At 47.7% G+C, this 27,075-nt stretch overlaps 1 protein-coding gene across 2 annotated transcripts; it reads right to left on the bottom strand.

The window, feature by feature from the left end:
• Positions 1 to 13,659: 13,659 nt before the first annotated feature.
• On the bottom strand, positions 13,660 to 25,194 carry LOC148042347 (lens fiber membrane intrinsic protein-like). Of its 2 annotated transcripts, none has more exons than XM_087702950.1 (6): positions 25,059 to 25,194; positions 22,388 to 22,445; positions 20,536 to 20,718; positions 18,208 to 18,381; positions 15,235 to 15,369; positions 13,660 to 14,668 (listed from the first exon to the last, which is right to left on the bottom strand). In XM_087702950.1, the coding sequence occupies exons 3-6, from the start codon at positions 20,708 to 20,710 to the stop codon at positions 14,601 to 14,603; spliced, it is 552 nt and encodes a 183-aa protein (XP_087559076.1). In that variant the 5' UTR covers positions 20,711 to 20,718; positions 22,388 to 22,445; positions 25,059 to 25,194; the 3' UTR covers positions 13,660 to 14,600. The 2 variants fall into 2 exon arrangements, with proteins under 2 accessions (XP_087559076.1, XP_087559077.1); XM_087702951.1 differs by having other exon boundaries at positions 18,208 to 18,348.
• Between the last annotated feature and the right edge of the window lie 1,881 nt (positions 25,195 to 27,075).

Here is a 27,075-nt window from a genome sequence, read left to right as displayed (position 1 = left end):
ATTTCCTGAAAAGGAATCCCCACATACTCTAATATTCCTTCTCATTAGTCCAAATTAATTTGGGTACCCTTCCTGAAAAGGAATCCCCAAATACTCACCTCCTCCTTCTCATTTCTCCAAATTAATTTTGGGTACCTTTCCTGAAAAGGAGTCCCCAAATACTCATCTCCTCCTTCTAATTTTTCAATATTAATTTGGGTAGTTTTTCTGTAAAAGAATCCCCAAATACTCACCTATTTTTTCTCATTTATCCAAATAAATTTGAGTAACTTTTCTCTAAAAGTATCCCCAAATACTCACCTCCTCCTTCTCATTTCTCCAAATTAATTTTAGGTACCTTTCCTGAAAAGGAATCCCCACATACTCACTGCCTCCTTCTCATTTCTCCAAATTAATTTTAGGTACCTTTCCTGAAAAGGAATCCCCACATACTCACCTCTTCTTTCTCATTTCTCCAAATTAATTTGGGTAACTTTTCTGGAAAAGAATCCCCACATACTCACTGCCTCCTTCTCATTTGTTATAAAACTGCCATTGTTGTATTATGTTCTACAAGTCCTTACTAATTAGTGGCCAGTTTCCAGAACTGGACTTGAACTCATGGTTTCTGGGTTGCCCTCTTGAGTTTCAAACAAAATAGGCTCCCAACTGTCATCTTGGCTAGAACCTCTGTCTCTGCCCACCCAGTGGCAGTTGCCCGGGGGGCGGGGAATCACCTGTGATGTCATAACGAAGGGGGAGTGGGGGGGCCTGCAACTGTCAGGAAAGACCCTCCCCCTCCTGCACCCTCCTGTCCTAAGCCTCCATCATGGCTGCCCAAAGGTCACTCCTTCCTCTCCCTTTTGGTGGGGGGTCCAAAGCCCCCCGGGAGCAGCAGCTGCCCTCCCAGGATCCCCTGCTGGAGTCCCTGAAGGGGGGGGGCTCCTGGGTGCCCCCAGTGACCCCTCCCCTGGGCGGCTTCTGTGCTTGGAGCCTCCTCTTCGTCGCCTAGGACTGGGGCCAGTGGGGGGAGCAGAAGGAAGGGGGGCAGACAGGTGGGCCTCAGGGGGAGGGGCTGGAGGGACCCCTGGCAGGCAGAGAAGGGGGGGGTTGACACCCAGGGTCTCCCAGAAGCCCCCAGGGGGAGGAGGAACTGACCACCACCTGAGATGGATTCACACAATGCACCAAGGTGACCCCCAGCCCAGGGACCCCCCCCCCCCCCAGCTGCACCCACAGCACCTGGCCCTCCAAGGGATTTTGGAGGGGAAGCCTGCATTGCATAAAAGGAAAATATATTTATTTCTCTTTTTTGGGGTTGAAGCCCTCCCATCTTAAAGCATGCTGGCTAGGGAATTCTGGAAGTTGAAGTCCATCCATCTTAAAACGTGGTGACTGGGGAATTCTGGGAGTTGAAGTCCAGCCATCTTAAAACATGCTGACTGGGGAATTCTGGAAGTTGAAGTCCATCCATCTTAAAACATGGTGACTGGGGAATTCTGGAAGTTGAAGTCCATCCATCTTAAAACATGCTGGCTAGGGAATTCTGGAAGTTGAAGTCCATCCATCTTAAAACATGCTGGCTAGGGAATTCTGGAAGTTGAAGTCCATCCATCTTAAAACATGGTGACTGGGGAATTCTGGGAGTTGAAGTCCAGCCATCTTAAAACATGCTGACTGGGGAATTCTGGGAGTTGAAGTCCAGCCATCTTAAAACATGCCGACTGGGGAATTCTGGGAGTTGAGGTCCAGCCATCTTAAAACATGCCGACTGGGGAATTCTGGGAGTTGAGGTCCAGCCATCTTAAAACATGCTGACTAGGGAATTCTGGGAGTTGAAGTCCAGCCATCTTAAAACATGCTGACTGGGGAATTCTGGGAGTTGAGGTCCAGCCATCTTAAAGCATGCTGACTGGGGAATTCTGGGAGTTGAGGTCCAGCCATCTTAAAACATGCTGACTGGGGAATTCTGGGAGTTGAGGTCCAGCCATCTTAAAACATGCTGACTGGGGAATTCTGGAAGTTGAAGTCCAGCCATCTTAAAACATGCTGACTGGGGAATTCTGGGAGTTGAGGTCCAGCCATCTTAAAGCATGCTGACTGGGGAATTCTGGGAGTTGAGGTCCAGCCATCTTAAAACATGCTGACTGGGGAATTCTGGGAGTTGAGGTCCAGCCATCTTAAAACATGCTGACTGGGGAATTCTGGGAGTTGAAGTCCAGCCATCTTAAAACATGCCGACTGGGGAATTCTGGGAGTTGAGGTCCAGCCATCTTAAAACATGCTGACTGGGGAATTCTGGGAGTTGAAGTCCAGCCATCTTAAAACATGCTGACTGGGGAATTCTGGGAGTTGAGGTCCAGCCATCTTAAAGCATGCTGACTGGGGAATTCTGGGAGTTGAGGTCCAGCCATCTTAAAACATTCTGACTGGGGAATTCTGGGAGTTGAGGTCCAGCCATCTTAAAACATGCTGACTGGGGAATTCTGGGAGTTGAGGTCCAGCCATCTTAAAGCATGCTGACTGGGGAATTCTGGGAGTTGAAGTCCAGCCATCTTAAAACATGCTGACTGGGGAATTCTGGGAGTTGAAGTCCAGCCATCTTAAAACATGCTGACTGGGGAATTCTGGGAGTTGAGGTCCAGCCATCTTAAAACATGCCGACTGGGGAATTCTGGGAGTTGAGGTCCAGCCATCTTAAAACATTCTGACTGGGGAATTCTGGGAGTTGAACTCCAGCCATCTTAAAACATGCTGACTGGGGAATTCTGGGAGTTGAGGTCCAGCCATCTTAAAGCATGCTGACTGGGGAATTCTGGGAGTTGAGGTCCAGCCATCTTAAAACATGCTGACTGGGGAATTCTGGAAGTTGAAGTCCAGCCATCTTAAAACATGCTGGCTGGGGAATTCTGGGAGTTGAGGTCCAGCCATCTTAAAGCATGCTGACTGGGGAATTCTGGGAGTTGAAGTCCAGCCATCTTAAAACATGCTGACTGGGGAATTCTGGGAGTTGAAGTCCAGCCATCTTAAAACATGGTGACTGGGGAATTCTGGGAGTTGAGGTCCAGCCATCTTAAAACATGCTGACTGGGGAATTCTGGAAGTTGAAGTCCAGCCATCTTAAAACATGCTGACTGGGGAATTCTGGGAGTTGAAGTCCAGCCATCTTAAAGCATGCTGACTGGGGAATTCTGGGAGTTGAAGTCCAGCCATCTTAAAACATGCTGACTGGGGAATTCTGGGAGTTGAAGTCCAGCCATCTTAAAACATGCCGACTGGGGAATTCTGGGAGTTGAGGTCCAGCCATCTTAAAACATGCCGACTGGGGAATTCTGGGAGTTGAGGTCCAGCCATCTTAAAACATGCTGACTGGGGAATTCTGGGAGTTGAAGTCCAGCCATCTTAAAACATGCTGACTGGGGAATTCTGGGAGTTGAGGTCCAGCCATCTTAAAGCATGCTGACTGGGGAATTCTGGGAGTTGAGGTCCAGCCATCTTAAAACATGCTGACTGGGGAATTCTGGGAGTTGAGGTCCAGCCATCTTAAAACATGCTGACTGGGGAATTCTGGAAGTTGAAGTCCAGCCATCTTAAAGCATGCTGACTGGGGAATTCTGGGAGTTGAGGTCCAGCCATCTTAAAGCATGCTGACTGGGGAATTCTGGGAGTTGAAGTCCAGCCATCTTAAAACATGCTGACTGGGGAATTCTGGGAGTTGAGGTCCAGCCATCTTAAAGCATGCTGACTGGGGAATTCTGGGAGTTGAGGTCCAGCCATCTTAAAACATGCTGACTGGGGAATTCTGGAAGTTGAAGTCCAGCCATCTTAAAACATGCTGGCTGGGGAATTCTGGGAGTTGAGGTCCAGCCATCTTAAAGCATGCTGACTGGGGAATTCTGGGAGTTGAAGTCCAGCCATCTTAAAACATGCTGACTGGGGAATTCTAGGAGTTGAAGTCCAGCCATCTTAAAACATGGTGACTGGGGAATTCTGGGAGTTGAGGTCCAGCCATCTTAAAACATGCTGACTGGGGAATTCTGGAAGTTGAAGTCCAGCCATCTTAAAACATGCTGACTGGGGAATTCTGGGAGTTGAAGTCCAGCCATCTTAAAGCATGCTGACTGGGGAATTCTGGGAGTTGAAGTCCAGCCATCTTAAAACATGCTGACTGGGGAATTCTGGGAGTTGAAGTCCAGCCATCTTAAAACATGCCGACTGGGGAATTCTGGGAGTTGAGGTCCAGCCATCTTAAAACATGCCGACTGGGGAATTCTGGGAGTTGAGGTCCAGCCATCTTAAAACATGCTGACTGGGGAATTCTGGGAGTTGAAGTCCAGCCATCTTAAAACATGCTGACTGGGGAATTCTGGGAGTTGAGGTCCAGCCATCTTAAAGCATGCTGACTGGGGAATTCTGGGAGTTGAGGTCCAGCCATCTTAAAACATGCTGACTGGGGAATTCTGGGAGTTGAAGTCCAGCCATCTTAAAACATGCTGACTGGGGAATTCTGGGAGTTGAAGTCCAGCCATCTTAAAACATGCCGACTGGGGAATTCTGGGAGTTGAGGTCCAGCCATCTTAAAACATGCTGACTGGGGAATTCTGGGAGTTGAAGTCCAGCCATCTTAAAACATGCTGACTGGGGAATTCTGGGAGTTGAGGTCCAGCCATCTTAAAGCATGCTGACTGGGGAATTCTGGGAGTTGAGGTCCAGCCATCTTAAAGCATGCTGACTGGGGAATTCTGGGAGTTGAGGTCCAGCCATCTTAAAACATGCTGACTGGGGAATTCTGGGAGTTGAGGTCCAGCCATCTTAAAACATGCTGACTGGGGAATTATGGGAGTTGAGGTCCAGCCATCTTAAAGCATGCTGACTGGGGAATTCTGGGAGTTGAAGTCCAGCCATCTTAAAACATGCTGACTGGGGAATTCTGGGAGTTGAAGTCCAGCCATCTTAAAACATGGTGACTGGGGAATTCTGGGAGTTGAGGTCCAGCCATCTTAAAACATGCTGACTGGGGAATTCTGGAAGTTGAAGTCCAGCCATCTTAAAACATGCTGACTGGGGAATTCTGGGAGTTGAAGTCCAGCCATCTTAAAGCATGCTGACTGGGGAATTCTGGGAGTTGAAGTCCAGCCATCTTAAAACATGCTGACTGGGGAATTCTGGGAGTTGAAGTCCAGCCATCTTAAAACATGCTGACTGGGGAATTCTGGGAGTTGAGGTCCAGCCATCTTAAAACATGCCGACTGGGGAATTCTGGGAGTTGAGGTCCAGCCATCTTAAAACATGCTGACTGGGGAATTCTGGGAGTTGAAGTCCAGCCATCTTAAAACATGCTGACTGGGGAATTCTGGGAGTTGAGGTCCAGCCATCTTAAAGCATGCTGACTGGGGAATTCTGGGAGTTGAGGTCCAGCCATCTTAAAACATGCTGACTGGGGAATTCTGGAAGTTGAAGTCCAGCCATCTTAAAACATGCTGACTGGGGAATTCTGGGAGTTGAGGTCCAGCCATCTTAAAGCATGCTGACTGGGGAATTCTGGGAGTTGAGGTCCAGCCATCTTAAAACATGCTGACTGGGGAATTCTGGGAGTTGAAGTCCAGCCATCTTAAAACATGCTGACTGGGGAATTCTGGGAGTTGAAGTCCAGCCATCTTAAAACATGCCGACTGGGGAATTCTGGGAGTTGAGGTCCAGCCATCTTAAAACATGCTGACTGGGGAATTCTGGGAGTTGAAGTCCAGCCATCTTAAAACATGCTGACTGGGGAATTCTGGGAGTTGAGGTCCAGCCATCTTAAAGCATGCTGACTGGGGAATTCTGGGAGTTGAGGTCCAGCCATCTTAAAACATTCTGACTGGGGAATTCTGGGAGTTGAACTCCAGCCATCTTAAAACATGCTGACTGGGGAATTCTGGGAGTTGAGGTCCAGCCATCTTAAAACATGCTGACTGGGGAATTCTGGGAGTTGAAGTCCAGCCATCTTAAAACATGCCGACTGGGGAATTCTGGGAGTTGAGGTCCAGCCATCTTAAAACATGCTGACTGGGGAATTCTGGGAGTTGAAGTCCAGCCATCTTAAAACATGCTGACTGGGGAATTCTGGGAGTTGAGGTCCAGCCATCTTAAAGCATGCTGACTGGGGAATTCTGGGAGTTGAGGTCCAGCCATCTTAAAACATTCTGACTGGGGAATTCTGGGAGTTGAACTCCAGCCATCTTAAAACATGCTGACTGGGGAATTCTGGGAGTTGAGGTCCAGCCATCTTAAAGCATGCTGACTGGGGAATTCTGGGAGTTGAGGTCCAGCCATCTTAAAACATGCTGACTGGGGAATTCTGGAAGTTGAAGTCCAGCCATCTTAAAACATGCTGGCTGGGGAATTCTGGGAGTTGAGGTCCAGCCATCTTAAAGCATGCTGACTGGGGAATTCTGGGAGTTGAAGTCCAGCCATCTTAAAACATGCTGACTGGGGAATTCTGGGAGTTGAAGTCCAGCCATCTTAAAACATGGTGACTGGGGAATTCTGGGAGTTGAGGTCCAGCCATCTTAAAACATGCTGACTGGGGAATTCTGGAAGTTGAAGTCCAGCCATCTTAAAACATGCTGACTGGGGAATTCTGGGAGTTGAAGTCCAGCCATCTTAAAGCATGCTGACTGGGGAATTCTGGGAGTTGAAGTCCAGCCATCTTAAAACATGCTGACTGGGGAATTCTGGGAGTTGAAGTCCAGCCATCTTAAAACATGCTGACTGGGGAATTCTGGGAGTTGAGGTCCAGCCATCTTAAAACATGCCGACTGGGGAATTCTGGGAGTTGAGGTCCAGCCATCTTAAAACATGCTGACTGGGGAATTCTGGGAGTTGAAGTCCAGCCATCTTAAAACATGCTGACTGGGGAATTCTGGGAGTTGAGGTCCAGCCATCTTAAAGCATGCTGACTGGGGAATTCTGGGAGTTGAGGTCCAGCCATCTTAAAACATGCTGACTGGGGAATTCTGGAAGTTGAAGTCCAGCCATCTTAAAACATGCTGACTGGGGAATTCTGGGAGTTGAGGTCCAGCCATCTTAAAGCATGCTGACTGGGGAATTCTGGGAGTTGAGGTCCAGCCATCTTAAAACATGCTGACTGGGGAATTCTGGGAGTTGAAGTCCAGCCATCTTAAAACATGCTGACTGGGGAATTCTGGGAGTTGAAGTCCAGCCATCTTAAAACATGCCGACTGGGGAATTCTGGGAGTTGAGGTCCAGCCATCTTAAAACATGCTGACTGGGGAATTCTGGGAGTTGAAGTCCAGCCATCTTAAAACATGCTGACTGGGGAATTCTGGGAGTTGAGGTCCAGCCATCTTAAAGCATGCTGACTGGGGAATTCTGGGAGTTGAGGTCCAGCCATCTTAAAACATGCTGACTGGGGAATTCTGGGAGTTGAAGTCCAGCCATCTTAAAACATGCCGACTGGGGAATTCTGGGAGTTGAAGTTCAGCCATCTTAAAGCATGCCGGCTGGGGAATTCTAGGAGTTGAAGTCCAGCCATCTTAAAGCATGCTGGCTGGGGAATTCTGGGAGTTGAAGTCCAGCCATCTTAAAACATGGTGACTGGGGAATTCCGGGTGTTGAAGTCCAGCCATCTTAAGACATGCCGACTGGGGAATTCTGGGAGTTGAAGTCCAGCCATCTTAAACATGCCGACTGGGGAATTCTGGGAGTTGAGGTCCAGCCATCTTCAAACATGCCGACTGGGGAATTCTGGGAGTTGAAGTTCAGCCATCTTAAAGCATGCCGGCTGGGGAATTCTGGGAGTTGAAGTCCAGCCATCTTAAAACATGCCGACTGGGGAATTCTGGGATTTGAAGTCCAGCCATCTTAAAACATGCCAGCTGGGGAATTCTGGGAGTTGAGGTCCAGCCATCTTCAAACATGCCGACTGGGGAATTCTGGGAGTTGAAGTTCAGCCATCTTAAAGCATGCCGGCTGGGGAATTCTAGGAGTTGAAGTCCAGCCATCTTAAGACATGCCGACTAGGGAATTCTGGGAGTTGAAGTCCAGCCATCTTAAAGCATGCCAGCTGGGGAATTCTGGGAGTTGAAGTGCAGCCCTCTTAAAACATGCTGGCTGGGGAATTCTGGGAGTTTAAGTCCATCCCTCTTAAAGCATGCTGGCTGGGGAATTCTGGGAGTTTAAGTCCATCCCTCTTAAAGCATGCTGGCTGGGGAATTCTGGGAGTTGAAGTCCATCCCTCTTAAAACATGCTGGCTGGGGAATTCTGGGAGTTTAAGTCCATCCCTCTTAAAGCATGCTGGCTGGGGAATTCTGGGAGTTGAAGTCCATCCCTCTTAAAACATGCTGGCTGGGGAATTCTGGGAGTTTAAGTCCATCCCTCTTAAAACATGCTGACTGTGGAATTCTGGGAGTTGAAGTCCATCCCTCTTAAAACATGCTGGCTGGGGAATTCTGGGAGTTTAAGTCCATCCCTCTTAAAATGTGTAGACTGGGGAATTCTGGGAGTTGAAGTCCATCAAGTGGCCCAGCTTAAGTGGAGATGGCCTAAAGTAACTAGGACTATGATTCTGTGAGAGGAGAAAGAATCCACACTCAATGGCCCCCAACTGTTGGGTTCTCACAACCTACTTAGCCAAGTCAGGGAAAAACATAACCGCAACAGTCTCAAATAAATGGCTTTCTCTTTCAGCCCCTTCCTTTAGATGCCTTTCTATTGTATTTATAAAAAAATCTTTTTATTCCAGGATAATCCACCCGGAATCACTGGGAATGAGATGAGTGCCTTTAAAATGCAATTAATAAATTTTTAAAAATGGTGGTAAGCCGAGAGGGGTGAGCTTGTTTGAAAGCTTCTAATGTGGTGGAAACACATTTTTGTGGCAGTTTGGGGTCTGTTTACGAACAAAACCAATCCTGACAGGCAGAAAAATCAGGAAATGTGGTTAATAAATTAAGAGTTGTCATCAATTCATGAAGACTCTATGACTGGTTATTAATTAATTAATGAAGAAACTGTGATTGACCAGTAATATATCAATGAAGAAACTACAACTGGTCATTAATTAAGACATTTATGAAAGATTGTTAGTGAAATAAATACAAGGGTCACTGAAATGGCCTTCTCCAAGAGGAGGAAGAAAGGGGAGAAAGGAAGTGAGGAAGAAACAAGGAAGGAGGGAGGGAGGGAGGGAGGGAGGGAGGGAGGGAAGGAAGGAAGGAAGGAAGGAGGCAGGCAGGGAGGGAGGGAGGGAGGGAAGGAAGGAAGGAAGGAAGGAAGGAAGGAAGGAAGGAAGGAAGGAAGGAAGGAAGGAAGGAAGGAAGGAAGGAAGGAAGGATGGAATGCCGAGGTGGTGCAGTGGTTAGAGTGCAGCACTGCAGGCTACTTCAGCTGACTGCAGTTCTGCAGTTCGGCTGTTCAAATCTCACCGGCTCAGGGTTGACTCAGCCTTCCATCCTTCCGAGGTGGGTGAAATGAGAACCCGGATTGTTGTTGGGGGCAATATGCTGACTCTGTAAACCGCTTAGAGAGGGCTGAAAGCCCTATGAAGCGGTATATAAGTCTATCTGCTATTGCTATTGCTTTGGTGCCTATTTAGAGGACTAGAACTCACCATCGCCTTGGGATTGGCCCAAGGTGACCCAGCCGCCTCTTGTGATTATTCCAGGACTAGAACTCACCATGCCTATTGCAGGAAGAGAAGACACCATTTCTGGGTTATTGGTCCAAAGTCACTCAGCCCACCCTTGTGAGAACCGCAGGACAGAAACTCACCAAGCATATTGCAAGAATGGAAGTTGCTCTGCAAATACTTACCAACGCCTGGTCTTTTCCCAAAATATGAAAGTTCCTGTCCTGTTTAAAGTAGTACAAATGATCCCCATCTCCTGGTTATAGCTCCAAAATCATGAAGCTGCCTTTCCATTATATGGTTCTACAAATACTCACCATCTCCTGGCTGGTTGTCCCAAATAATGAAACTTACTTTCCTGTAAAAGACTCTGGAAATACTCACCATCTGCTGATTATTTGTCCAAGGTTCCTGTCCTGTTTAAAGTGGTAAAAATACTCACCAAAACCATGAAGCTGCCTTTCCATTATAAGGTTCTACAAATACTCAACATCTCCTGCTTCCCCCCCCCCCCAAATTAATTTAGGAACTTTTCCTGTAAAAGATTCCCCAAATATTCATCATTTCCTGCTTTTTTTCCCCAAATTAATTTGGAAAAGATTCCCTAAATACCATAATTTTTTGTCAAATTAATTTAGGCACCTTTCCTGTAAAAGAATCTCTAAATATTCACCATCTCCTGGTTATTGGTCCAAAATCATGAATCTGCCTTTCCATTATAACAGTGTTTCTCAACCTTGGCCACTTGAAGATGTCTGGACTTCAACTCCCCAGAATTCCCCAGCCAGCGAATGAAGTCCAGACATCTTCAAGTGGCCAAGGTTGAGAAACACTGCATTATAAGGTTCTACAAATACTCACCATCTCCTGCTTTTTTCCCCAAATTAATTTAGGAACTTTTCCTGTAAAAGATTCCCCAAATACTCACCATCTCCTGGTGATTGGTCCAAAATAATGAAGATAACTTCCTGTGTAAAGTTCTATAAATACCCACCATCTCCTGGTTATCATGATAAATCATGAAGCTGCCTTTCCACTATAAGTTATTCTAATGCTCAGCATCTCCTGGTTATTCTGGCTGGGGAATTCTGGGAGTTGAAGTCCATCCCTCTTAAAACATGCTGGCTGGGGAATTCTGGGAGTTTAAGTCCATCCCTCTTAAAGCATGCTGGCTGGGGAATTCTGGGAGTGGAAGTCCCATCCATCTCAAAGCACGCTGGCTGAGGAATTCTGGGAAGTCACCTGGATCCCTAAGCCTGGCTCCCCCAAAGGAGACAAAGGAATCTGCTAGAAGCCCAAAACCCAAAGGAATCGGGTGGGACAAAGGGATCCCGAGAAGGGATTCAGCTGAGCCAGAGAGAATCCCGAGAGGCGATTGGGAATCCCCAGCAGAGCGAAGGGAACAAGGAAGCCAAGGAGGGACTTGGGAATCCACTGAAAATCCGAAGATCCCAAGAGGGGGTCGAGAACCAGCTGGAAAGAAGCAGATCCCAGGAGGGGATCACACACAGACACCCTCTTCCTGCAGGGCAGTGGTGGATTTCAAATTTTTTTAGAACCTCTTCTGTAGGTGTGGCCTGCTCTGTGGGAGTGGCTTGCCAGCCATGTGACTAGGTGGGTGTGGCCAACTTGTAAAATGTGGTGAAACTCCCTTAACAACGTTCTTGCATAGCAACCAAAATGTTGGCTCAGGAACTCTGGCATTGAAGCGTGCAAGTCTTAAAGCTGTCAAGTTACAAGACCCTTGCGACTCAAGCCCTTTAGAAAAAAAGGGGTGTTCAAGCTTGACAGCTTTAAGACTTGTGGACTTCAACTCCCAGAATTCCTCCTCCAGTCCTGTTGGCTCAGGAAGTGTGCAAGTTTTAAAGCTGCCAAGTTACAAGACCCTCGCACCCCTAACCCTTTAGAGAAAAAAACCCCAGGGGTGTTCAAACTTGACAGCTTTAAGACTTGTGGACTTCAACTCCCAGAATTCCCACTCTTGCTCTTCATCTTGATGATGTGCGGACGGGCGGGTGGGAGATGGAACCGGTTCTAAACGGCAAGGTAGATTTCTCTTCTAGAGAAGAGGTTAGAACTGGCAGGAACCCACCCTTTCCTGCAGGGGGAAAAGGACCCCTCCTCCTCCCTTTAGGGCTGAGCAGGGCGGAGACCAGCCGCGGGGGGAGCTCTGGGCCCCCTGGAGAAGGAGCTGGAGAGGCTCATGCAGAGCTCTGGGCCCCCTGGAGAAGGAGCTGGAGAGGCTCATGCAGTTGCTCTGCTTCGGTGGGTCCTCCGGACTGGATCCCCTAGACCGGATCCCCTGCGGTTGAGGAGGCCATGGCCCTCTGGCCACAGGGACCCCCGACCCTGCAGCGGAGGAGACCCCACGTCCCCCCATGGCACAAGAGCCGCTGGCTGTCCCAGCCGAAAAGCCCCCGAGCCCCCCCCCAGCTCCAGGCAGAGTCCGGCTACGATGCACTTCAGCATCGGTGGTACAGAGAGTTACCACTCACCCCTTTCCTAGAATAATGCTTATTTTTTTAGGAAATCTTAAAAAGGCAGAATATTACATTTCCCTAAAGGGAGAAATGGAGAGAGATGGCCTTGGAGGGAAAAAGCAGCCCCACCTTTTCTTAATAGCCCCCCGCCGATGTCAGCACTTAGGAGATAGATGGCTCTATTCATAAGCAAATAGCCGTCACCCAAGAGTGGGAAAAGCCATTAAGCCATACTAGGAATTGCTCAAACCCCTCACAGAAAAACAGGCTCCTTCATTGCATCGTCTCAGTTGCACCCCCCCACCCCCACCTCCCACAAACTTCAACTGAACCTGGGAGTTCAGGCAACCTCTAGAGCAGTGTTTCTCAACCTTGGCAACTTGAAGATGTCCGGACTTCAACTCCCAGAATTCCCCAGCCAGCAAAGCTGGCTGAGGAACTCTGGGAGTTGAAGTCCACAGGTCTTAAAGTTGCCTTACTAAGGCTTTATAGAGTGGTATTAGGACCTCACTTGATCTTGATTGTATCATTTCTGGTGGCAAGCTGTTCCACTGGTTAATTGTCCTCACTTTTAGGAAGTTTCTCCTTAATTCCAGGTTGCTTCTCTCCTTGATGAGTTTCCATCCATTGCTTCTTGAACTGCCCTCTGGGGCTTTGGAGAATAATTTGACCCCTTCTTCTTGGTGGCAGCCCCTCAAATACTGGGAGGCTGCTATCATGTCTCCCCTAGTCCTTCTTTTCTTTACACCAGCCAGACCCAAATCCTGCAGCTGGTTTATGGTTTAATCTCCAGGCCTTTGATCCTCTCAATTGCTCTTCTCTGAACTTTTTCCAAAGTCTCAACTTTTTTTCTGTAGAATGGTGGTGACCAAAACTGGTTGCAGGATTCCAGGTGTGGCCTTACTAAAGCTTTAGAGAGTGGTATTAATCCTTCACGTGATCTTCATTCTATGCCTCTGTTTATACAACCCAGGATTGTGTTAGCTTTTTTGGCTGCTGCCACACAGGGCTGGCTCATTGGCCTTCTACTCCATACTCCCATCCCCAAACTCATAGAATTATAGGACTGGAAGGAACATTGGAGGTCTTCTAGTCCACCCCCCACCCAAGCTCACACAATCACAGAATCGTAGGGAGGGACCTTGGAGGTCTTCTAGCCCATCCCCTTCCTAATGCCATAGAATCATAAGGCTGGAAGGGACCTTGGAGGTCTTCTAGTCCACCCCCCATCCAAGCTCATAGAATCATAGGATTGTAGGGCTGGAAGGGGCGTTGGAGGACTTCTGGTGGCCAGCTGTTCCACTGGTTAATTGTCCTCACTGTCAGGAAGTTTCTCCTTAATTCCCGGTTGCTTCTCTCCCTGATTAGTTTCCATCCATTATTTCTTGTCAGCTGCTTTGGAGAAGAAGTGGGGCCCTCCTTTATGGCAGCCCCTCAAATAATGGAAGGCAGCTGGTCTTGCTTTTCACCGGACTAGACACACCCAACTCCTGGAACCCTCCTGCCCTCTTACGCATCTCCCCCTCTCCCCTTTGTAAGCAAAAGGAAAAACCCTTCCGACACACAGGTGTGATACACTGGATCGAACCCATTTTATTGTCTTCCCGTCATTTACACACACACAAAGCCCCTTCTCCGAGGTGAGGGAGAAGGAAGAGGAACTCTTGACACGCAAAGAAGAACAGACGGAGAGTTTTAGGAGGAAGGAGGGAATTTGCGCAGCCCCGGGGCTGGATCCTCACAACACACGTCATCCGGCGGGTACAATATTCTAAACTGAATTAACATTTTGTGGGTCTTGGGGGGTGTCGTTGTGTGAGCACCGCCCGCCCGGCCTCTTCGTGTGTGGTTCAATTTGCTGAGCAGACCCAGAAGGTGGGAGAATCCAGATGTTCCCCCCTGCCTGAATTGCTGCCTGGACCCAGCCACCGGACTTCGTGGACTGGGGAACGTGGTTTTGTGCATTAAGTTGTGTTGCGTTTCCGTAGTCTTTGCACTTGTAATCCCCGACTTACAACAGTTTGTTTGGTGACCGTTTGAAGTTGAGAAAAGTGACCCTCTCACACTTATGACCATTGCAGCATTCCCATGGTCACATGATCACAATTCAGACGCCTGGCAAACTAGCTCGCATTTACGACGGACACAGGGTCCCGGGAGTCTCCCTTTGTGACCTTCTGACGAGTGAAGTGGATGCGGAAGCCCAGATTCACTTCACAAACGGCATGATTCATTTAACAACTGCAGTAACTCACTTAACGACAACGGCAAGAAAGGTCGCGAGATGAGGCAGAACTCACAACAGATCTTTCACTCAGCTACAGAAATCGTGGGCTGGTTGTAAGTCGAGGACTAGCCCCAGTGGCCTCTCGGCATTGGCCAGCCCACTGGGGGCGCCTGGCGGAGGAGGGGGGAGACGGATGTGGGGTGCACGTGGCTGCACAAGGGAGGGGGTCGTTGGCGTCCGGCTGGGATGGGCTTCAGCCAAGAGGGGGGCCACGAAAGGTAGTCAACCGCTCGTCCCGCCGGATCCACCGGGAGACAAATTTCTGCGGACAGCACAGAAGTGGAAGAGAGCTGGAGAGAGAAAGGGGAGGGGGTTAGGGTCAGTTATATCCCACCCTCACCCCTGTCCAGGCTTCCCTGTTTGGGGCCTTCGCACTTAGCCCGAATTTCTCCTAATCTTTCCAAGATGGAGGAAATAGTAGTTTAACCCAATGTTTCTCAACCTTGGCAACTTGAAGATGTCCGGACTTCAACTCCCAGAATTCCCTAGCCAGAATGCTTTAAGAGCATGTTTTAAGAGGGATGGACTTCAACTCCCAGAATTCCCCAGCCACTATGTTTTAAGAGGGATGGACTTCAACTCCCAGAATTCCCCAGCCAGCATGTTTTAAGAGGGATGGACTTCAACTCCCAGAATCCAAATATCTTTCCAAGATGGAGGAAATAGTTTAACCCAGTGTTTCTCAACCTTGGCAACTTGAAGATGTCCAGATGTCCCCAGTCAGCATGTTTTAAGAGGGATGGACTTCAACTCCCAGAATTCCCCAGCCAGCAATCGGACACATTCAGCCCCACTGGGGTCTCGGGATCTGGAAGACCAGGGGAACCTCGCTGTCACACTCACAGAGCATCCATACCTGCGGAGAAGGTCAGGAGAACCGCGATCCAGCCCAGAATGTACGACCAGGAGAAACGCCAGTCAGCGTAGCGCTTGCCATAGAAATTCACAGTCACGCCAGTGTAGACGGAGAGGCCCAGCAAGGCGAAGAGTCCTGGGAACCAATGGTGAAAAGAGTCAAGTTCTACATTTAGGCAAGGAAAACGAAATGCACAGGGACAGTATAGGTCAGTGTTTCTCAACCTTGTCGACTTTAAGTCCTGTGGACTTCAACTCCCAGAATCCCCCAGCCAGCGCAGCTGCGCTGGCTGGGGGATTCTGGGAGTTGAAGTCCACAGGACTTAAAGTCGACAAGGTTGAGAAACACTGGTATCGGTGGTACCTTCCTCAATAGTAGTAACTGTGAGAGGGATCTTGGAGTCCGAGTGGAGAACCATTTAAATAGGAGCCAGCCGTGTGCAGCAGCTGCCAAAAAAGCCAACACAATTCTAGGCTGCTTCAACAGAGGGAGAGAATCAAGATCACGATGAAGTCTTAAGACCACTGTAATGACTCCTCTCCTAACTTGAGAAAGTAAAGACTCTTGAAACGGATTATTTCTAAAGGAACCTTTAATCAGGCAGGATGGAATCCATTAGAGGCAAAGCAGCATCTGAAGCCCCTTATTTAGGCCATGCAAGTGGGGTTAAACTGATAATGACCCCCTCCCCTTTGTCCGAATGCAGATTCTGGCCAATACACAAGTGTGAAGATGCTTCCTTAACTCTTCTGCCCTGGGAGTCAATAAAACACACGTTCCCATGGCTATCTCTAGTTAGACATTAAAGTAAGGTATCCCACATGGCTATGATAAACATCCCTCTAGAGATGTTGGGACCTTCAGTCTCCCGGTGACAGGAAACCAGTTGTAAAGTTGTTAAAACTCGGTTGTTTCAGATGTAGCTAATGATTTAACTCTGAGGCTCCCCTCCTCCCAATTGAATGGCAGTATCACTTTCAGGGATCTGACAACCACTTTATAAGGCCTTGGGAAGGCCACACTTGGAATATGGCATTCAGTTTTGGTCGCCACAATGTAGAAAAGATGTGGAGACTCTAGAAAGAGTGCAGAGAAGAGCAAGAAAGAGGATTAGGGGACTGGAGACTAAAACCTATGAAGAACGGTTGCAGGAACTGGGTATGTCTAGTTTAATGAAAAGAAGGACTAGGGGAGACATGATAGCAGTCTTCCAATATCTTTGCCACAAAGAAGAGGGAGTCAAGCTATTCTCCAAGGCACCTGAGGGTAGAACAAGAAGCAATAGATGGAAACTAATCAAGGAGAGAAGCAACTTAGAACTAAGGAGGAATTTCCTGGCAGTTAGAACAATTAATCAGTGGAACAGAAGTTGCCTCCAGAAGTTGTAAATACCCCAATACTGGAAGTCTTTAAGAAGATGTTGGATAGCCATTTGTCTGGAACGGTATAGGGTTTCCCGTCTAGGCAGGGGGTTGGACTAGAAGACCTCCAAGGTCCCTTCCAACTCTATTATTCTATTCTATTCTATTGAATGATATGAATTTAGGAAAAATATCAAACTAGGCTTGGAACACAGAACATAGAATAGGAGGGTTTGAAGGGACCTTGGAGGTCTTCTATCCCAACCGCTTGGTCAAGCAAGGGGCCCTTACACCATTCTGGGAACATGGCTGTCCAGCCTCTTCTTAAAAACATCCAGGGATGGAGCAACTTCTGGAGGCGATTTCTGTCCCACAGGTTCGTTGTCCTCATTGTCAGGAATTTTCTCCTTAGGTCCATCTGTAGTTTCCATCTGTTGCTGCTTCTCCTGCTCTTGTTCAAGCGTCAAGATCGTTCTGGGTCTTGAGCCTATCTTCTAAAATGATGGCTATTCCTACCATCTTGGTATCATCTGTAAATTTGATGGGCTCCCCTTGTATCCTCTCATCTAAATTCTTTGTGAAGAGTCCTGGGCCTGGGACAGAACCTTGTGGTACCCCACTGCTTACTTCCCTCCATGTAGATGTGCCTCCATTAAGGACTACATGTTGAGTGCGATTTGTCAGCCAGTTATAAATCCACCTGGTGTGATGCTGTCTCTCCCACATTTTTCTAGCTTACCAAGAAGTGGATTGTTGTCAAATGCCTTATTGAAGTCCAAGTATACTAAGTCCACAGCATTTCACTGATCCACTAATTAGTCACTTTGTAGAAGAACGAAATAAGATTTGTTTGGCATGATCTGTTTTTGACCAACCCGTACTGGCTTCTGGTAATCAGATACAGTTAGATACGGATTAACAAGAGTTGGAAGGGACCTTGTAGATCATCTGGTCCAACCCCCTGCCCAAGCAGACCCCAAAAATGGTGATTTGTGACAGATAGCAGTCCAGTCTCTTCTTGAAAGCTTCCAGTGATGAAGCTCCCACAATTTCTGAAGGCATCTTCTCTTCTATTGGTTTGGTCTCACTATCAGGAAATTCCTCCTTATTTCTAGGTTGAATCTCTCCTTGATCAGTTTCCATCCATTCTTCCTTCTCTGGCCTTCGGGGGCTTTGGAGAATAACCTGATCCCTTCCTCTCCATGGCAACCCCTCAAATATTGGAAGATGGTCCCCTGTCTCCCCTTGGTCCTTCTCTTCCCTAGACTAGCCAGGCCCAGTTCCTGCAACCGTTCATCGTAGGTTTTGGCCTCCAGTCCCATCAACATCCTGGTTGCTCTTCTCTGCACTTTTTCTAGAGTCTCAACATCCTTTTTATAGCGTGGTGACCAAAACTGGATGCAGGACTCTAGGTGTGGCCTTACTAAGGCTTTACACAGTGGTATTAGGATGTCATGTGATCTTGATTGAATCCCTCTGTTAATGCAATCCCCTTGTTCATTTCTAGGTACTTGAAAATACACAGCTTATATGGATACAGTGGTGGTTTTTGCAGCTTGAAGATAGGTGGACTTCAACTCCCAGAACCCCCCTCCCAGCCAGCCCCACCTACCTGCAATCAAGAGGGTGACCCCTGCAGCGCGGCTGCGGGAGAACCGGTTGGTGCCAGAGTAGGTCATCAGTTCCAGGATGATCCCAGCAAAGGAGGAGAGGATGGAGATGAGCATGAAGGCCCGGGTGGCATCCCAGAAAGCTGTGTGGGGAGCAAGAGCCATTGGTTCCCTGGCTTCAGGTGAAGAAAAGTCAGCACAATTAGTCCTCGCTTAACGGCCAGTCGCTTTGAACGGCCGTTCAAAGGCTAGGACGCTCCTTCCCAGAGGTGCTTGCAACCCAGAGTTCTGATCGTGACCATCTTTCTTGCCGTGGTTGTTAAATGAATCCCTGAAGTTGTTAAGGGAATCATGCAATCGTTAGGCAAATTTGCCTTCCCTCATTGACTGTGGGAAGCCAGTCAATGAGAGATTACAAATGGGGACCACGTTATCCTAGGACAGTGGTTCCCAAACTTGGCAACTTTAAGACTTGTGGACTTCAACTCCCAGAATTCTCCTGTGGTTCCCAAACTTGGCAACTTGAAGACTTGTGGACTTCAACTCCCAGAATTCTCCAGCCAGCGAAGCTCCGCTGGCTGGAGAATTCTGGGAGTTGAAGTCCACAAGTCTTAAAGTTGCCAAGTTTGGGAACCACTGTCCTAGCACAATGCAGCCATGTAGAGAAGACCCAAGGCTAGGAAGTGGGAGACGGTGAGTTCTAGTCCCGCCTTAGGCATGAAAGCCACTTTGGGCCCACACTCTCTGCTGAAAAACCACCTCACAGGGCTGTTGTGGTTGGGGAAATAGGAGGGGGAAGGCGTGCTGGATATGGTCACTGCCTTGAGTCATTGCAAAATAAAGGTGGGATACAAATTAAATTAATGAATACATGCCAATTGAGAAGTGGCCAGATTGTGACCACATAGCCGTGGAACTGGGCCATAGTTGTAAGTGCGAGGATTTGGTTGTCAGTCACTTTTTTCAGCACCGTTGTAACTTTGAAAAGTCACTAAATGAATGGTCGTAAGTCGAGGACTACCTATACAGATGCTCAGAGGATGCCTTGCACCAGGGGTGTCCAACCTTGGCAACTGAAATGTTATAGGTTATCCTGGTTGGGGAGGGGGCTGGACTAGAAGCCCTCCAAGGTCCCTTCCAGATTCTATTCTATTCTGTGTTCTCTATTAATTCCATTCTATTATACTCTATTCTCTATTAATTCTATTTTATTATACTCTAGTTTATTAATTCTACTCTACTCTATTCTATTCTATTCTGTGTTCTATTCTATTCTCTATTAATTCTATTCTACTCTTCTATATTCTATATTCTATATTCTATATTCTATATTCTATATTCTATATTCTATATTCTATATTCTGTATTCTGTATTCTGTATTCTGTATTCTGTATTCTATATTCTATATTCCATATTCCATATTCTATATTCTATTCTATATTCTATGCTGTTGTTTATTCTGTTCTATTCTATTGTACTCTATACTCTATTCTACTCTATTCTATTCTGACTAAAAGACCTCCAAGGTCCCTTCCAGCTTCTCTTCTCTTCTATTCTGTGTTCTCTATTAATTCCATTCTATTATACTCGATTCTCTATTAATTCTATTTTATTCTACTCTCTATTAATTCTATTTTATTATACTCTAGTTTATTAATTCTACTCTACTCTACTCTATTCTATTCTATTCTATTCTATTCTGTGTTCTATTCTACTCTCTATTAATTCTATTCTACTCTACTCTATTCTATATTCTATTCTATATTCTATATTCTATTCCATATTCTATTCTATATTCTATGCTGTTGTTTATTCTGTTCTATTCTATTGTACTCTATACTCTATTCTACTCTATTCTATTCTGACTAAAACACCTCCAAGGTCCCTTCCAGATTCTATTCTATTCTATTCTGTGTTCTCTATTAATTCCATTCTATTATACTCGATTCTCTATTAATTCTATTATACTCTAGTTTATTAATTCTACTCTACTCTATTCTATTCTATTCTGTGTTCTATTCTATTCTCTATTAATTCTATTCTACTCTCTATTAATTCTATTCTATATTCTATTCTATATTCTATGCTGTTGTTTATTCTGTTCTATTCTACTCTCTTCTATTCTGACTAAAAGACCTCCAAGGTCCCTTCCAGCTTCTCTTCTCTTCAGACCTGTGGACTTCAACTCCCAGAATCCCCTAGTCAGCCATGCTTGAAGACATGCTGGCTGGGGAATTCTGGGAGTTGAAGTCCACAGGTCTTACGGTGGCCATGCTTGGACATCAAAAGCAGCCCCTTTCCCAGCGCCCCAACAGTCGTGTCCTCTCACCCAGAGTGATGGTGTGCGGGTGACATTTGTTCCCCACACAGAAGCGCCAGAGCCCTTGGTTGCTGAGGCTGCCGGAGTATCGGTATTGCATCCAAAAGTCCGTGGCTGTGGCAACAATGAGGAGGACCAGCCCAGAAACGGCGCACAGCAGGGCCCCTCCCATCCAACCGAACATCCTGGACCCTGGTGGGAAGAAGAAAGGGAGAATCCTGCAAACGGGAAAATAGTCCGCCTCATCGAGACCTATTTTGTTCCTCCTCTCGACTTTGGATGGGGTGGGGGACAACCATGGTTATTTGGCTTGGCTGCTCATAAAAAGCTGGGCAAGAGGGGTCCAATTCTCCGTGTGTGGACTTCAATTCCCACAATCCCCCTCTCCTTACATCCTGGCAAACTAGCTTCGTGTTTCTCAACCTCAGACCCTTTAAGATGGGTGGACTTCAATTAGCAATAGCAATAGCCATTAGACTTATATACCGCTTCATAGGGCTTTCAGCCCCCTCTAAGCGGTTTACAGAGTCAGCATATATTTCCCCCACAGTCTGGGTCCTCATTTCACCCACCTCGGAAGGCTGAGTCAACCTTGAGCCGGTGAGATTAGAACTGCTGAACTGCAGATAGCAGTCAGCTGAAGTGGCCTGCAGTACTGCACCCTAACCACTGCGCCACCTCGGCTCTTCCCCAAATTCCCTCCTTAGATCTTGGCCAGTGTTTCTCAACCTCTGTAACTTTAAAATGTGTGTGGACCAATTCCCAGAATTCCCTCCTTAGATCTTGGCCAGCTAAGTCAGTGTTTCTCAACTCCAGCATCTTTAAAATGGGTGGACTTCAACTCCCAGAAACCCCGTTTGATCTGAGCAGCTAGCTCAAGGTTTCCCAACCTCAGTAAGATACGAAGACTTTAAGATTTAAGATTTAGTTTATTTGTATGCCGCCCTTCTCCGGGAGGGACTCAGGGCGGCGAACAACTCAAAGAGGGAAAAAGGGAACATAAAACACAATACACGTAATTATAATACACAAGAGTCATACAGCCATACAAGTCGAGAGGGGAAGGGAACTCATCAACCCCAGGCCTGCTGGCACAGCCAGGTTTTGACGGCTTTCCGGAAGGCCTGGAGAGAGGTGAGGGTCCGAATCTCCGCGGGGAGTTCATTCCAAAGGGCCGGAGCTGCTACAGAGAAGGCCCTCCCCGGGTGGTAGCCAGGTGGCATTGGCTGGTGGACGGAACCCGGAGGAGGCCGACCTTGTGCGATCTAACGGGTCTATGGGAGGTAATTGGCAGCAGGCCAGGCGGTCTCTCAAGTACCCAGGTCCAATACCATGAAGGGCTTTATAAGTGACGACTAGCACCTTGAAGCGTATCCGGAGACCGATCGGTAGCCAGTGCAGCTCGCGGAGGATAGGTGTAATGTGGGTGTACCGAGGTGCACCCACAATCGCTCGCGTGGCTGCATTCTGGACGAGTTGTAGTCTCCGAATACTCTTCAAAGGCTGCCCCATGTAGAATGTAGACTTCAACTCCCAGAGTTCTCTTCAACCTTCCAGAGATGCGGAGAATGCCAGCTAAGGAATTCTGGGAGTTGAAGTCTATTGTAAAGTTACAAAGGTGGACCCAATACTCCTTTAGACCCTGCGTAACCAGCACCCTGATTAACTATAGTTTTAATCTACCTACCACCCAATCCACAATCCAAATGATTACTGGGCATAGGGAGAAATCCCTCCCTTGTCCTTTGCTAGAACAAATTTTTATTTTTAATGAAAAGCACCAGGCCCTACAGGGATGTTAGTGATTCTCACCCCGTCCCGCGCTCATCACGCTTACAACAATAATCACATTTTTCCTCACCTTTGGGAGAACTGTATTTTCCGAATTAACGCAGGATCCCAGTCACAGATGCTCCGTCCTGCCAAAGAGAGGAATATCAAGCTACGACACTGTCTCTCAATTCTAAAAACAGAGTCCAGGTAGTTCTTGACTTAGGACCACAACTCAGCCCCAAATTTCTGTTGCTAAGTGAAACATGGGTTAAGCGTGTTTTCCCTTGTTTGGCAACCTTTCTTTCCCACCGTTGTTAAGTGAGTCACGGCCGTTGCACATTTGGCAACACGGTTGATAAGGGAATCTGGCTGCCCCCCATGGATTTGGCTGGTCCGGAGGTCGTAAAAGGGGATGATGTGACTCCGGGATGCTTCAACCGTCGTAAGTACCTGCCAGTTGCCAAGTATATGAATTGTGATCACGTGACTGTGGAGATGCGGCAACGGTTGTACCAGCGGTAAGTGTATAAAACAGTGTTTCTCAACCTTGGCGACTTTAAGTCCTGTGGACTTCAACTCCCAGAATCCCCCAGCCAGCTGTGCTGGCTGGGGGATTCTGGGAGTTGAAGTCCACAGGACTTAAAGTCGCCAAGGTTGAGAAACACTGGTATAAAACCATCAAAAGCCACTTTTTTCACTGCCTTCTATAACTTTGAATGGCCACTAAACAAACTGTTGTAAGTCAAGGACTACCTTTAATGTTGCTTTCAGACAAGATGTTAAGGTTGGTTTACTTGGGTGACATTTTTGAGCTTTAACATAACGTACAAGCACCGTCGTTGATAGTTCAACAGGTGGTGCAGAGGTCAAGAAGGGATTCGTTTCAAAGTCTAATTTAAGTGTTTTATGCGCCCAGCTGCCCTGCTAGGGCCATAAATGCCACCCAAATAAAACGTGAAAACGTAATGGATGCAGAGGAATTTACTGGACCAGCTTTAAAAAGTGGGAAAGCCCCATCGCCTAAAATAATGTTGCTCAATTTTGGCAGCTTGAAGATAGGAGAAAGGGAAAGAGGAAAGAGAAAGAAGGGGAGATGGGAAGAGAGCAAGGAAGGCAGAATAAGGAAAGAAGAGAGGGAAGAAGAAAGAAGAATGAAGAGGAATGGAAAAAGGAAGGAGGGAGGGAGGGAGGGAGGGAAAGAAGGAGATTATAATGCAGTGTTTCTCAACCTTGGTGACTTGAAGATGTCCGGACTTCAACTCCCAGAATTCTCCAGCCAGCAAAGAATCCTGGGAGCTTAAAGTCCACACATCTTCAAGTCACCAAGGTTGAGAATCAGGGGCCTGAAAGTAAGAGAACCCCCGAGCTCAGAGAGCCCCAAGGACCCCACAAATTCAACCCCACAATTTAACAAATGTTCTCTTCTATGGATAATGTTCCTGTTCTGAGCATCTCACCCCCTTAAGAAACTTCAGGGTTTTGTGCTTTAAAAAAACCAGCTTCACGTATCACTCTGTGCTTCCCAAACCTGGATAAATGATCCAAAATTGGACAAAAGTTGGATTGTTTTGGTTAATTATCCAAACCCAGTCACAACCTGGACATTTAAGGGAGGACTTTCTGATCAGCGGTTTGGGATAATGAAGGAAACTTCATTTCGGAAAACTTGATCTAAGGCAGAAAGTGGCGTGCTCGGTTTTAGCTTAGAGCAAGGGTCTCCAAACTTGGCTTCAAGCCACATGAAGACACCTTGGTGTGAGCAAAGGCTTCATGGCTTCAACACAAATCTACCTCTCTTAGTAAGCCTTAGTAAGGCCACACCTAGAATCCTGCACCCAGTTTTGGTCACAACGCTATAAAAAAGATGTGGAGACTCTGGAAAGAGTGCAGAGAAGAGCAACCAGGATGATGAGGGGACTGGAGGCTCAAACAGATGATGAACGGTTGCAGGAACTGGGCCTGCCTAGTCTAGGGAAGAGAAGGACCAGGGGAGACAGGAGAGCATCTTCTGATATTTGAAGGGCTGCTACAGAGAGGAAGAAGGCGGTCAAGCTATTCTCCAAAAGCCCCAGAAGGTCCAGAGAAGGAATAATGGATGGAAACTGACCAAGGAGAGATTCAACCTGGAAATAAGGAGGAATTTCCTGACAGGGAGAACCATCAACCCATGGAAGAGGAGTTGCCTTCAGAAGTTGTGGGACCTTCATCACTGGAAGCTTTCAAGAAGAGAGGGGACTGCCATCCCTTAGAAACAGTGTAAGGTCTCCTGCTTGGGTGGGGGTTGGACTAGATGACCTTCAAGGTCCCTTCCGACTCTGTTCATCTGAATCTATCTAAGATTATCAAAGGCTTGGAGACTAAAACATATGAAGAACGGTTGCAGGAACTGGGCCTGGCTAGTCTAGGGAAGAGAAGGACCAGGGGAGGCAGGAGAGCATCTTCCAATATTTGAGGGGCTGCCACAGAGGGGAGGAAGGGGGTCAGGCTGTTCTCCAAAACACGTGAAGGCCAGAGAAGGAAGAATGGATGGAAACTGACCAAGGAGAGATTTAACCTGAAAATAAGGACAGGGAGAACGATCAGCCCATGGAGCAGAAGTTGCCTTCAGAAGTTGTGGGAGCTTCATCCCTGGAGACCCTCAAGAAGAGACTGGACTGCCCTCCGTCAGAAATGGTGGAGGGTCTCCTGCTTGGGCGGAGGTGTTGGATTAGATGACCTCCAAGTTCCCTTCCAACTGTGGAACTCTGTCTCTGACTTACCTTCAGCAGTCGGTCCAGGGACCCACCATGATCCGAGGAAGAAGCCCGTGGCAAGTGCTCGATTCCCCCCCGATGCCTCTGGCTTTCTCTTCCATGCGCCTGTCACCCACCGCGGCCGCCGCAAGCAGCACGCAGCATCGGCCGAAAATGCTGAGGCGACGCAACTTTTATAGAGCCCCGGGCGCAGCACATTGCCTACCAGGTGACAAGGCTGACAATGGGGCAGAAGCATCTCGTACCCACCGGTTGCCAAGCATCGACTCTCTCCGGCCGGCGTTTTTGCTGATGCAGGAGGCCCAGTAAATGGAACGGTGGCCGGGATCAATGGAGCCAGCAAATCCTCTGATCCCTCAGAGAGATGACGGATCGCATTGTTCTGGGATGGCAGGTCCCATCTCTCAGCTGAGGGCTGCCGTTCCTCCCAGCCCCCCACCTCCCACGGCCCTAAAATCCAGCCCTGGAAATGCATGTCATCCTCGACTTACAACACTTCCTGGAGTGACCATTCAAAGTTACAACGGCAACCGAGGAGCGTTTTCCGCAGTTGCGACCTTTTGCAGTCACGTGAGAAAATGTTAGGTGTTTATAGATGAACAGAATTGGAAGGGGCCTTGGAGGTCATCTAGTTCACCACCACCACCCCAAGCAGGAGACCCAACACCATTTCTGACAGAGGGCAGTCCAGACTCTTCTTGAGAGCCTCCAGGGATGAAGCTCCCAACAACTTCTGAAGGCAACTTCTGCTCCATGGGTTGATGGTTCTCCCTGTCCTTATTTCCAGGTTGAATCTCTCCTTGGTCAGTTTCCATCCATTCTTCCTTCTCTGGACCTTCAGGGGCTTTGGAGAACAGCTTGACCCCCTTCCTCCTCTCTGGGGCAGCCCCTCAACTATTGGAAGATGCTCTCCTGTCTCCCCTGGTCCTTCTCTTCTCTAGATTAGCCAGGCCCAGTTCCTGCAATCCTCCATCCTCTGTTTGAGCCTCCAGTCCCCTCATCAACCTGGTTGCTCTTCTCTGCACTCTTTCCAGGGTCTCAACCTCTTTTTTATGGAGTGGGGACCAAAACTGGATGCAGGACTCCAGGTGTGGCCTTACTAAGGCTTTACAGAGGGGCATTTGTACTTTTCTTGATTGTATCCCTCTGTTAATGCAACTTAGGATTGCATCGGCTTTTTTGGCTGCTGCTGCACACGGCTGGCTCCTATTTTGCTGATTGTCCACTAAGATTCCAAGATCCATCTCTCAGTCACTGCTATTAAGCCTAGTTTCACCCAGTCTGTATATGTGCATTTTTGGTTTTTTCTTGCCAAAGTTTGGCAACTGGTTCATACTTATGACGGTCACTGTGTCCCAAGCTCACCTGATCCCCTTTTGCAACCTTCTAAGCCAAAGTGGTGCCCAAAGGGCTACAGAAGCTGTATGGGGTTGGCAAAAATGGCTAAATTGACTATTTTGATTAAAGAAAAGAATAGAATTGCTTTTCTTTAGGAAGGAAAGGGAAGCAACGAAGGAAGGAAGGAAGGAAGGAAGGGAGGGAGGGAGGGAGGGAGGGAGGAAGGAAGGAAGGAAAGGAAAGGAAAGGAAGGAAGAAGGGAACGGGAAGGAAGGAAGGAAGGAAGGAAGGAAGGAAGGAAGGAAGGAAGGAAGGAAGAAGGGAAAGGGAAGGAAAGGAAAGGAAGAAGGGAAAGGGAAAGAAAGAAAAAGGGAAAGGGAACGAAGGAAGAAGGGAAAGGGAAGGAAAGGAAGAAGGGAAAGGGAAAGAAAGAAAAAGGGAAAGGGAAGGCAGGAAGGGAAGGAAGGAAGGGAAGGAAGTTAAGGAAGAAAAATAGCAATAGTACTTAGACTTATATACCGCTTCACAGTGCTTTACAGCCCTCTTTAAGTGGTTTATAGAGTCAGTCTCTTGCCCCCAATAATCTGGGTCCTCATTTTACCCACCTTGGAAGGACGGAAGACTGAGTCAACCTTGAGCTGGTTGGGATCGAACTCCTAACTGGGGAAGAGTTTGCTTGCAATTC

This window comes from Thamnophis sirtalis, unplaced genomic scaffold (assembly GCF_051295495.1).
Source record: "Thamnophis sirtalis isolate CommonGarterSnake01/CBP01778 unplaced genomic scaffold, rThaSir2_p1.2 scaffold_18, whole genome shotgun sequence".
Lineage (NCBI taxonomy): Eukaryota > Metazoa > Chordata > Lepidosauria > Squamata > Natricidae > Thamnophis > Thamnophis sirtalis.
The sequence above is the reverse complement of the archived record's forward strand: the minus strand, read 5'-3'. Positions and strand labels throughout refer to the sequence as shown.

What these genes read in the sequence shown, in the direction of transcription:
- LOC148042347 (XM_087702950.1), bottom strand. Translation starts at nt 20,710, where the DNA reads ATGTTCGGTTGGATGGGAGGGGCCCTGCTGTGCGCCGTTTCTGGGCTG. An exon ending in GGTCACCCTCTTGATTGCAG is followed by an intron (nt 15,370 to 18,207) that starts GTAGGTGGGGCT and finishes ATTGGTTCCCAG; the next exon opens with GACTCTTCGCCTTGCTGGGC. An exon ending in TCTCCTGACCTTCTCCGCAG is followed by an intron (nt 14,669 to 15,234) that starts GTATGGATGCTC and finishes TTCTCTCTCCAG; the next exon opens with CTCTCTTCCACTTCTGTGCT.